This window comes from Schistocerca gregaria, chromosome 1 (assembly GCF_023897955.1).
Source record: "Schistocerca gregaria isolate iqSchGreg1 chromosome 1, iqSchGreg1.2, whole genome shotgun sequence".
In the NCBI taxonomy this organism is placed as follows: domain Eukaryota; kingdom Metazoa; phylum Arthropoda; class Insecta; order Orthoptera; family Acrididae; genus Schistocerca; species Schistocerca gregaria.
Window position 1 is genome coordinate 973,649,497 of NC_064920.1, and position 12,939 is coordinate 973,662,435.

General features: G+C 42.8%; 1 protein-coding gene across 1 annotated transcript in view; it reads left to right on the forward strand.

The window, feature by feature from the left end:
* The first annotated feature begins 10,613 nt into the window (after positions 1-10,613).
* Positions 10,614-12,939, forward strand: part of LOC126282836 (uncharacterized) — a 108,686-nt gene continuing 106,360 nt past the window's right edge. The window contains exon 1 of the mRNA XM_049982228.1: positions 10,614-10,686. Coding sequence (XP_049838185.1) covers positions 10,638-10,686 — 49 coding nt within the window. The 5' untranslated portion in view covers positions 10,614-10,637. The remainder of the gene's footprint in view (positions 10,687-12,939) is intronic.

The window sequence follows — 12,939 nt, forward strand, 5'->3', positions numbered from 1 at the left end:
ACCAACTTTTTTTTAAATCTCAGTTTGTTTGCTTTTGTTCGTTGTACCTGCTCGGGGCGGACGTCGTAAGACATCCCATTAAGTTCGTTGATGATCGATTAACTCAGTTTTTTTTTTTTATTACAGAGAGTACGTAACCCTCTCACCGAACACGCTGTGCTACCGTGCCGGCAACCAACTGAGCTACCGAAGCACGACTCACGCCCGCTACTCACAGCTTTACTTCTGTCAGTATCTCGTCTCCTACCTTCCAAACTTTACAGAAGCTCTCCTGCGAACCTTGCAGAACTAGCACTCCTGAATGAAAGGATACTACGGAGACATGGCTTAGCCACAGCCTGGGGGATGTTTCCAGAATGAGATTTTCACTCTGCAACGGAGTGTGCGCTGATATGAAAATTCCTGGAAGATTAAAACTGTGTGCCCGGTAGAGCAGTTACCCGCGAAAGGCAAAGGTTCCGAGTTCGAGTCTCAGTCGGGCACACAGTTTTAATCTGCCAGGAAGTTTCATATCAACGCACATTCCGCTGCAGAGTGAAAAACTCATTCTGGTAATATATGTGTGTTCACAGCCTACTTGACAAGGCGACTGCTCGCGATAAGCACGAAATCAGGGTTCGAGTCCCTGTCCAGTACAAATTTTAATGTGTCACTTTAGGATCTATATCTATTATAGTTAAGTCGAATTTCAGTTATAAATTCCAATATTTAAAACTTTAGTTCTTCATCAAATATTAAATATATATTTTTTTTCAAGCTCTCAGGGTTAGTCTCTGGCACTGATGTTTCCTGTAGATGATGACTGATCAGTTCTTCTAATTCGTTAGGAGTATGTCTCACACTGTTTTTTTCTACACAGCCAAAGTGACGGCTTTTTGCTATAGATTCTCTACATGACGTAATGACTACCTGCAGACGACTAATTCTCTAGTACAGTAATTTTAGTAATTCGGCAATCTCAAGATACAGATGGCTTAGACGTATAGTGTCTTAAACGATGAGAAGAACCAGAAGTTAACACTTCCGAATCTTTCATGGCTTCTAGCAGTGCAGTGAGCAGGGGCTCAAGAAGACGACGTGACAGTCATGGTAAGCGGAAGCCTTTCCTGGTTTCGCAGTGATTACTTCACTGTTAGAGGATTCTGGGCGCTAGTGGTCACAAAGTGAAACTTTGAGAACGTAAAAACAGGCGTAGAATTATTGCCTGCAGTGAAAACAATGAAGTAAACGTAGGATATTGGGACATTTGGACATATTTTCACGGTCGAGACCTATCACAAACAAAATGCAAGTGCCAGAGGCCATAAACCAGCTGGTACCTATTTTGACCCCTCAATTAATGAGAACAGGATCGCTGTAAATGTTAAATATTTTAAACCAGTGTGTAATAAAACTTCCTGGCAGATTAAAACTGTGTGCCGGACTGAGAATCGAACTCGGGACCTTTGCCTTTCACGGGCAAGTGAAAGGCAAAACTCCCGAGTTCGAGTCTCGTGCCGGCACACAGTTTTAATCTGCCACGTAGTTTCATATCGGCGCACACTCTGCTGCAAAGTGAAAATCTCATTCCAGTGTGTCATAGTTTCATGATTACTATGTTTAGGGAGCTGTATTCTATTTTCGGTAGAATGAAAGGGAGAGAAATTCAGAAAACAATAGTAAGAATAAGTTTTGTAGACTGAAGGATAGAGCTACCGGTGGAAGCAAAGCTGTGAGTTTTGCCTGGATAGCTCAGTCGGTGTAGCATTTACCTGGGAAATGCAAATGTTCCGGGCTCTAGACATGATCTAGTGTGAAGTTTTAAGCTCCCAGGAAGTTTTAGAGTTATTTTTGATATATTATTTCGCGTTTATCACAAGTTGTAAGTAACAGTAGTAATTAGAAAAATTACCGATCGCCTAGATGGTAAGCTTATTCACAGTGTCACATATTCATGCAGTGAATAAGAATTCACCACTACAATAATTTACGTTTTTGATAAAGCTCCTCAAAAGCTGGAAGAGTAATCCTCTGAAACTGATGGCAGTGTCAATAAAGGACCTATTGGCAGAGGTTGAATTTTGGATTTTTATTTAAAGCTTGTTTATAAAACAGATTACATGTAGATAAATTTAGTAACTAGTGTCGTGGTAGTGACTGGAAAAAAATCATGAAACCTTATGTTTCTCTAAACAGAGGTATTCGGTAAAATTAAAGCGTATTTGGGATGATTTCGAGGGGCGTCTTGCTGTTCACATCCTTCATGACAGGATCTCCGTCGAACTCAAAATTTATGTTTAGGCGAAAGGGCCTCCACTTCCTGTACAACTCAGGCACTATTTTCTGGATCACAGGTCGCTGTTCTGCGTTATGTTGCTGCTCAGACTAAGGAGATTCTGTTCTGGTGTTACTTACGGTACCATAGTGAAACTCCGTTTTGCATACTGGAGACTAGGTTTAGAGCCAAACATGAACAGACTGCCTGTAACTATGTTTTTATATCTTGTTTATAACGTGTTACATATTCAGCACTTCTAAAAGGTTCATTACATTCGTTAAATAGCTTTCTCAATATTAGTAATGTGCTTTTCCGTTGGTTTATTGTCATTATTTTGTGTAAGGTGTATATGGCCATACACTCACATTTCCACATTTCAAAGCTGATACAAATTCTGCCAGTTTTATAATTCTTGGCGAAATATAATTTCTCGCTAGCTTTGGATAAATTAATGTGTAAAACGTTAGCCACGCTTTTTCATTAATTTTTTAATATACAAATTTCTGTAGTATCTATCTTCGGAAAAACATACCACTACTTTTACCAGTTAATGTATTAATAGATAATTGTTAAGTTTAATGTGTGATGATCTACTTTGGAATCCAGGTGGGAGTCTTATGTTCATACAAGAAATAACCAAATAATCCTGGCAATCAGAAAGCGAACCTCACTACGCCTGTTTCTCTTGCAGGTGAAACACCAATGACGATGATTTCGTGTTTACGTACAGTAAATCTGTAAATCTTCTCATTTTTCTTTTGCCTTCCAATTGAAACCGGAACTTAGATTTTGTGAATAGGTTTGAGTCCTGTGCACACGAGGCGAGGGGCCCCCAAACTTCTCATCAGCATCCGTGTCGATATAATGTGTAAATAAACTCTTTCAACTGGTAGCAAGTCAACTCGACTCTTAGAAGTTATTATTTTGATTCGTTTCTCAGTGCCCTTTTTTTACTTGCTTTGGATTTTGGTGTTGGCTAACAATCCTCGATGTGCACTTGTCTGTCCTGTAAAAAGGTATTTTGGTCCAATAGAGCAAATTTGCTTTGTTTTTCCCCCACTACGCGTCTAAGTAGCATCACGCCCTGCAGTGGCAATATGTACTCCCCTTCCCTGTTTGACGGACCAGTCTCCAGAGCTATTTTGCACATTCAGTAATGATGCCTGTGTCGTTATAGTGCAATTTTCAGCAGTCGCAGCTAATTCGTCGAACAGGAAACTGATGGCAACCGCAAAAGCACAGTCGTCATCATTCATTACAGATGTGCTTGACACAAAGTTCACTGACATATTTTAACTGTACATTCTATAACTCATTTTCTGTGCTCAATAATCATTTTTACAAATAATCACTTTTAGTGATACACAATCGACTGTGTTATGTTCTGCTTCTATTATACCGCACGGTATTATCATTTGAAAAGTTAAATGAGTCCGTCGGGCAAACGGCTTCTAGCATATTACAGATACTGGTAATTTAAACTGAATCAAAAACGAGGGGCTTTGAAATCCACAGTAAGTACAAAGCCTGTACAAAGATACAGTGTAGCCCAGTCAGCAGAAGTGGGAGAGAGGCCATGTGACTGCCTTTTTCATCTTCCTGCACAGAGGCATTTGTGAAACTAGTTGTCCTGTAATTAGCATCTGCTACGGGACAGACTCTTTTAGGCAGTCCGCCTGTCTTCTGTCGTAGTTGGGTATTGCCTAAAGTCAGAAGCCATAGCTCGTCTGCCTCAACCTGTGTTGAACTTCACCTCCATTCCACGGCAGACGGCTTAGGCCTACTGCTCTCTCTCTGTCTTCTTTTTACGTAGCTCGGCTACACTGCAGACTACCTTAGGCCGTCTGCCTGTCTGTCCTTCGCATTCACCTCCGAAATTTCACCGCTCCTTTCCCTTATGTGGCTTCTGGCACCCACCCTATTCACCGTCAGATTAGCACTCGGTATACTGCGTCACACCTCGAGAGTCCACCGTAAAACGAAGCACTGCTATGAACAAATACTCCTTTACTGCAATTATGTCTCTCATTCACCCCTGACACTTCAATCCTGCCCACAACCCTCTAAGCATAGTTTTCGAAAAGTTCCCGTAAGATTAGGCCAAAAACAGTAAACTGCGTATGGTGCAGCAGAGCACTTCCGCTTAAAGCAATAAACCCAGCGGATCTGTGCGTGCACCATGATTTTTACAGAACTCTGTGTTTCTCCATGGCCTCTTTGACATCTTGCCGAGAATTTCGAAAATTGTGCTTCGAATGTCATCCTCAACACTTTTGCGCAATTATTCATTACACTTACAGTCACATGGCACCCGATTATTTCCCATAGAGAGTTGTCTGACATGGTAAGGTCTGGGCTACGCGGTGGCCATTTCAATGGGGCTGGAAATGTTGCTGGACCAATTCCAGTACAGCGACCTCGAAATTTTTCATCAAGAAACTCACGCATCTGAGTGGAAAAGTCTCCGCTGGAACTCCGTTTGGTGTTAAAACACATGCTCCCTGATCCCCTGGTCTTCGCGTGTCATCGCATAAAGAGGTTTTCTTTCTAGCGCTTTTGATGGGGATGTTTGCTATACACTGAGGTGACAAAAGTCATGGGCTACCGTTATGTACAATAGAGATGGCGGTAGTATGGCGTACACAATGTGTAAAGGGGCAGAGCTTTGGCGGAGCTGTCATCTGTTCTTGTGGATGGTGGAAGGAGCTAGACGCATGGGTCTGTACAAATCGCGTGAATCATTTGGTCACCCACGTCGCCCGACATGAATGCCATCGAACATTTATGGGACATAATCGAGAGGTCAGTTCGTGTGCAATATCCTGTATCGGAAACACTTTCGAAACTATGGACGCCTATTGAGTCAGCGTGGCTCAATATTTCTGCAGGGGACTTGCCAGGACTTGTTGAGTCCACGTCACGTCGAGCTGCTGCAATACGTCGGGCCAAAGCAAGTTCGGTACATTAGGAGGTATCCCAAGGTTTTTGTGTCCTCCGTGTGTATCGCATAGTCAGAAGAAAATAATGCTCTTGAGTGAGTTAATGGATTTGTAAAAGGTGCGAATGAAGCACAAAGACTGTATCTCGATGCTTCCATATCGGTGATGTCGTTGTTAGATAATTCACTTACAAACGTCGGCCATTTTTAATCTTTAAATATAGTCATGCATTGGCGATTTTTCTGGTAATAAATATGTAACCAATAGCTTCTTTTTTAGCTTTTTGATACGATGGATTCGTCCATATCCCTTGAAAAGGCACTCTCACAATAATATAAAATAATCCCATCAAATACAAAAAGCCAAGCAATGTAGAAACTTATGAACTCTTGATGTTGCTTGATTTAATCCTCTCACATAACTATTTTACAATCAATGGTAAATTTTACATGCAAAACAATGGTCTGGCGATGCGTAGCAGCCTTGCAGGCTTGCTTACTGACATATTTATAAATAACCAGGACCTAGTATTCTTCTTACCACACCCGCAATTTACCGACAAAATTATGTATTATAAAAGATATTTGAATGACACAATAACACTTTTCAATAATAAAAAAACAAACAAAAAAACGACATAGTCTAGCAGATGAAATGAATAAATTGTTCCCAAATATCATATTCACAGCGGAACATCAGACCAATGAAGGAATTAATTTCCTTGACGTTACTATCTCCACTCAGAGTAACAAGCACACCTTCCATATATACACAATACCCACAACCATTGATGTTGCCATTAACAATACCTCATGCCACCTGAACCAACATAAAATCGCCTCTTCAGTTCATCTGTAAACTGTTGCTCCGCACCCCCATCAGTTAAGAATATGTATGGAAAAAAATGAACATACTTCAATCTATACCCCAAAATAATGGTTTTAACACCGCTTTAATAAACAGTCTGTTGAAGAAATCGAACCACCATCACCATTACGACCTAAGAAAGCAATCCCAAAATTTGTTTGTCTTCCATTCCTTTCCTTGAGAAATTGCGCCAACTTGGTAGTCGTGTAATGAAACCGGCTGCCGCGACAGGAGATAAAGTGATTATCCTCGAGAGAGGGCACCAGAACAAACATTTTCATTTATTAATCTTTGTTAAAGTCAGATTTCTGTGATAAGAATAGCGGAAAAACAAGTTAGCTTCCTCTAAGTCCACACTTTATTTTAATATCTATTTTTAATAACATTTTAATAATGAAACGCAGACGAGTCGTTCTTCGGTCTTCGCCTTTCCGCCGAATGTACGCCCTGTGAAGTGGTTCGTGCTGCCAATTTCAGTTCTAGACTATGGGCCGTGCTTAATACGTCAAAAGCGTTCAGGTGCTTGCAAAAGATCGCGACTCTGCGCGCAAAGCAGAGAAGAATAGCGCTATGATGCGTATTTTGATGTGTGACCACAATTTCTACAATGTTTTCAGTCTACAAGAATAATGCTAATGAAATTTGTGGATGACTGGTTACCTCACATGTGAATTTCGTACACTTGTACAATTTCTATGATTAGTTTATGGCTCTTTCTGATGAAAATGTCATACAGAGAAATCCCCTGGCATCCTGATAAACTGTGGATTCTGATCTAACCCTTAACCTACGATTTAAGTTCCAACGGCCCGGTCCTAAAAAGTAAACACGATAGCCTGGCCTTCAAGCCATTCCACGATTCGTCAAATAAGTCCGACGTTCCAGTAACAGAACACAACTTATGGAATGTAAGTGGAGTGAATTGTTTGTAAGATAGGGGTCCACTGAATTTCATGGGAGATTCATCGACAGTAACGCCATGTTTCATTATGTACATTTCTCTAAATTTTTGTTTCATATGCTTGGTCACAGGTCTTACTTTGCTCAGTTTGTGCGTACTGGCAACCAGATCATTATCTGCAAAGTGCAAACATCTTTTAATTTACAGGGCTCTTTCTAGCGGCATCGTTTTTTTTTTCTAGATGTGTTTCTATACCTTTTTTTTCTATATAAGTTTCTATATCAGCACTCTTCAACTAATTCAGCTGAATTCTTGTTTTGTTTTCACCTTCGCCATTATTATGGACAATGCAACAATATAAGAAAGTTATTTACAACCCACAGGAAAGCAATTGTTATCGAGTCTTCGTATTCTGTTAGGATTGATTCGTATTTGTCCTGCGTACTGGTTAGTCTCGGTTACAATCTTCTCCCAGAACATGTTATCAAATATAGTTTTAAACATATATAGTTCTCGTTTAGAAGGAAGGTCAGCGTTGGCCGTAATTCTGATGAGTGATTAACAGCAAAATCGATTTTCGATCACATAATGATCATCTTCAGTGCTTCAGCGTACAAATTAAAGCTCGTAGGCACTGGTGTCTAGTTAGAAGCAGTAACACAAGCTACGAACTTTAGCACTGAATATGATCATTATGTGATCGAAATCGATTTTTCTGTGAATAAAGCATCAAAATTACGGCCAACGGTGACCTACCTTCTGATTTTACTTATCATATGGTCATTGTGCACACAGCACTCTATGGAGTAGCCAATCAATAGTTCTCGTTTACTTACCCCTACTCTCTTAGGGTTGCCTCTTCTCCGCCAGCAGTCATTGTATAGTTCCAGAATTTTGGCCAATTTCGTATTTCTTTCGAAATCCGGAGCTATGGTAGTTGATCTTCGCTGGCGGTTTCACCCTCCCTCAATAACTAACGCCTGCATTTTTGTTGTACAGGAAGTAAGATGTCACTGCTACCACTTTCAGTAGCAGAAGTATCGACATAATGCTCACTGTTCTTTTCGGAACCCTTCGTCACCAGTTTTGTAAGGGCCTCGTCGCTGCTGCTGTGGAGGCCAAGTTGCCACTGTTGTTACGGTAGGAGAGTTTGTGTAGTTCGTGAAGCGGCTCTTGGTGCAGTATACCGCTAAGACAATTTCTCCCTTCCACTACTACACAGCTAGGCCCCGTGATCAGGTAACAGGGTAAGAGTAGTAAGGTTCTACAACACTCGAACAAATTATTAAAAAAAGGAACACAAATGAGTTAAACAGGTTTACTTACCTTTGTGACTTCTTGAATAATGGAGTCTGCAACACTGCTCGTATATAAAACAAAAAAGGTTCAAATGGCTCTAAGCACTATGGGTCTTAATATCTAAGGTCATCAGTCCCCTAGAGTTAGAAAGATGTCAACCTAATTAACCTAAGGGCATCACACACATCCATGCCCGAGGCAGGACTCGAACCTGCCAGCGTAGCAGCAGCGCGGTTCCCGACTGAAGCGTCTTCAACCACTCGGTCACAGCACCCTGCAACAAAAAAGACCCTCAGTGGCTAAGTGGAAATAATCTTAGGTAAACTTCACGGTGCATAGCAAATGCAGTGTACAACAACTGTCTGTTCGCTTCTAAGAGTTCACTATACGACGTTCCCCATCTAAGTCAGCCCTGAAAGATTATCTATAACCAGATGCGCGAAAGCTGCTCTTCTGTCATCCGACTAGGCTTCTCCCTTGTCATCCGGTCATTGGCGGATTGTACTCGGCCGGCAACTGGCCGAGGCGAAGTCGGTATCTTCATCCTCAGCGCCGCCCGTGGCACTGGTGGAACTCGTGCAAGTTCAGAAGATGGTTCAAATGGCTCTGAGCACTATGGGACCTAACATCTGAGGTCATCAGTCCCATAGACGTAGAACCACGTAAACCTAACCTAAGAACATCACACACACTCATGCCGGAGGCAGGATTCGAACCTGCGACCGTAGCAGCAGCGTGGTTCTGGACTGAAGCGCCTAGAACCGCTCGGTCACAGCGGCCGGCTTCGTGCAAGAGGCGAGTCTCTATGCCACTGGCACCAGCTCTCATCTTTGCGCCTGTGGTCCTTTTTCGCTGACTGTGTCTTTTTTGGACGACTAAGGGGTTCTCATCACAACATTTATTTTTTGAAAACGTTTTCTGGGGATACGTCCCTAAATTTTACGAACATATATTTTGATGTGCGAACATGACCAAGAATAACATGTAACTGAGTGTGATACAAAGAGCTAATACTAATTTATCACGATTCTGGCCTGTGGTTTGAGTGGGGGGAGGGGAGGGGAGGGCGGGAGAGCGATACATCATAAGTCGCTACTGGCGTAGAGCGCGCCAGGCCCGTGCAATTTTTGCATTTCACTTTGCAGTCGCACCACGGTCCAGCGTTGTGATTATAATATTTGTCCCAAATACTGGGCCAAGAGTCTCAGCCGGCAGGAGTGGCCGTGCGGTTCTAGGCGCTACAGTCTGGAGCCGAGCGACCGCTCCGGTCGCAGGTTCGAATGCTGCCTCGGGGATGGATGTGTGTGATGTCCTTAGGTTGGTTAGGTTTAATTAGTTCTACGTTCTAGGCAACTGATGACCTCAGAAGTTAAGTCGCATAGTGCTCAGAGCCATTTTTGAACCAAGAGTCTCACAGGTACTTATTAGTTCAGGAATTAATAGTATAGTGAGCCTTGGCCAGTGTTGTGTTGGCAGAAGAGCCAACACCGTGTTACGAGAGGAGGCCGAAATGCACGCGTTTTAGCTCACGTGAGGAGGGAAGGACTGATGTGCGGTCTGGAACATAAGGAATTAGAATTCAGAAAGCGGACGTAATTAATTTGATACTTAACTTTAATCCATTAATGATGAACGTCGCTCTTGACGGTACATGATTCACAATATTATCTGTTCAGAATACAACTTGAAGAATTTGCTGCCTTGCTAGGTCGTAGCAAATGACGCAGCTGAAGGCTATACTAAACTGTCGTCTCGGAAAATGAGAGCTTATGTGAACCATCGCTAGCAAATTCGGCTGTACAACTGGGGCGAGTGTTAGGGAGACTGGTCTACACCTGCCGTGTGGCGGCGCTCGGTGTGCAATCACTGATAGTGGCGACACGCGGGTCCGACGTATACCGACGAATCGTGGCCGATTTAAAGGCTACCAGCTAACAAGTGTGGTGTTTGGCGGTGACACCACAGCCTGTTGACTGGTAATCCATCCACAGCGTCACGGCAAGAAAAGAGGTCTCACGACTTCAGTGCTACTTCTGTGTACGAACGAGAACATTGTTTGGAGAAGCCAGAATTTCATTGTTATGATTTGCTTATCTTTAAGCTACGTTTTATGTAAATCGTTTGTTCCTTACTGACTTGCTAATCGGGGCGAAATAAATGAGGGAAAGAGAGCTGTCACGAGGTGGCGTACGGTTCGTCGCCCTGTGTGCCGTTAGGGAAGCCAGGAAAAGCCGCGGCGGCAGCAGAAGCGGGGGCGGCGGTCGCTGGCCATCCGGCAGCGGCGCGTCCTTGGCGCTGTCCGTCGTATATAAAACGTAGCAGGCGGCGGCGGCGCGGAGTCCCGCTGCAACGCCTCGCCTCGACACGCCTCGCCATGGCAACGACTGCGCTACCTGCTACTGCCGCAGCCTACGTGCTTGCAGGTGAGATACCGCCTGTGGCGATTCTGTGACGCTGCAGCTGTAGTTACATTACTGCTAGCGTTTTCCAGCCGTCAGCTACGATTCCATTGTGGTATTTGCCATATATTTTCACAGTGATACCAGATCAGTTCTCCACTCGGAGACTTAACCTTCGACTTCGAGACAGACACTCTCCAACCCTAGTGAACAGCAAAGTGGTCGCCAATTAGCAACTCTTCGCAGGCATTTAATACGTGTGTCCGTGCTCTACGTGATGACGCGCGCGTTCTCGCTGCGTAGCTCTTGCGTAATGCTGAGCACTCGATAGTGGCAGCTACTCTGTGCCAGTGTGTCAAGTGGTTTACAAATCGTGTGAGCTGTCGGAGGAGAAAGGACAACTGCTGCAAACGACTCGCAGTGCTGTAACACTGCTAATGGCCACCGTCACTCCAGACTGCAGCGTTTACTTCCAAGTTTTAGAACTAATCTTGTTGTCTGTGTTTAAAAGTAAAGAAGCAGGTTCGGTTTAACGTACTGCTGTACTCTTCTTTAGGAAAACTTTTTATTTGCCAATATTCGAATGAAGGGTATACCGACTGCTAGTTTCGCCCTGTTAAATGGCCATCTTCAGATCATATGGCAGAAAGCAGTGTCTACAGCGACCACTGATGCAGGAAGCTTTGTCACAAATTTGTTTACAGTTCCAAACTCAAAATACGTATATATTGTAAATACTTAACGCTGTAAACACAATTTTGAGTTTGTAATTGTAAACACGATTGTGACAGTGCTTCCTGCTTTAGTAATCAAAAATGTTTTAAATGGCTCTGAGCACTATGGGATATAACTTCTGAGGTCATCAGTCTCCTAGAACTTAGAACTACTTAAACCTAACTAACCTAAGGACATCATACACACCCATGCCCGAAGCAGGATTCGAACTTACGACCGTAGCGGTCGCGCGGTTCCAGACTGTAGCGCCTAGAACCGCTCGGCCACACCGGCCGGCGTTTCAGTAGTCGGCATAGACACTGCTTTGTATAACACGGTCTGATGATGGTCATTTAATTGCCAAAAATTGTAAGCGAATTGCCATTCCTTGCGATCTTGGCAAAGAAATAGTTTTCCTAAAGAAGACTTTATTTAAAGATCGTCTCCTACAACACTCACAATGTCATGTTATCATAATCACTATAACGTCTCGTACACAGTGCGTTGGAACACTGGTTCAGCTGGACGTAGGAAGGAAGCATCCATCCGGGCATCTGTCTGAATTAGTTTAGAGGAGCTACAGACATACCAACATCAGCATGGCTGGACGTGGATTTGAACCTCACTCAACCTAATACAACAACGGCAAAATAAACATACAAAAGGACACTGCTTTGTATAATGTGCGCTACTTTAAGTGGATAGAAACAGGAAACCTGTCATAAAGCTTTTTGTATAACAAATCAACTCGAAGGCAAAAAAGACAGACAAGCTGGCAAAGTTCTTGTGTAAGAGTCTTTATTTGTGTGTCAAGAACCAACATTATGAAAGGAATCGGGGAATTTACTACAATCCCATAATGATCGCTCCCGTAGGGATCTCGAATATGAGATTAGACATTACAGTGCGCTCGTAAATGGAATGGGAACAAGTCCTATCAAGTGGCACAATGGGGAGTACCCCTTCTGCCATGTACTTCACACTGATTTGCAGAATATTGTTGTTGATTTCGATGTAGAATTTCATAAGAAAGTCTATCCTTTTCTTGTCGACGCAACTTCTTTTAAACGAAAGGAAACCGCTGATTACAGACACACTAATGCAACATAATTATTATAACAGAATACGCTCAAAATTACGTGTAACAGATGTTTAGAATATGACTACTCCTTGTCACCGTCAGAGTTTGACGTATCACAAGTTCACAATAATTGATCAGTGGCTCTCCTATAAGAATGAGGATGTGAAACTAAACACTGCATGTGACAGAACTACTGTGCGACCAGATATGTGGAAGGAAGAAACCAAAGTTTATAAACGCGGAAGTGGTCCATGAAACGTGACTACATTATTGTCTACACACGAAGTTGTCATGACAATGACGAATTGGAAAGCTTTTCATATTTTTGGAGTACGGGTAAAGGCATGGGATTGTCCCTACCAGCAGTTTATATGCGTGATCTGTGCCAAGGACTGCGCATGCGTAATTCATTAGTGTTGAGTATCCCTGACGCCAAAGATGCTTTCGAACACGCTTTCACATTTGAGTACTGTGACTGTTGG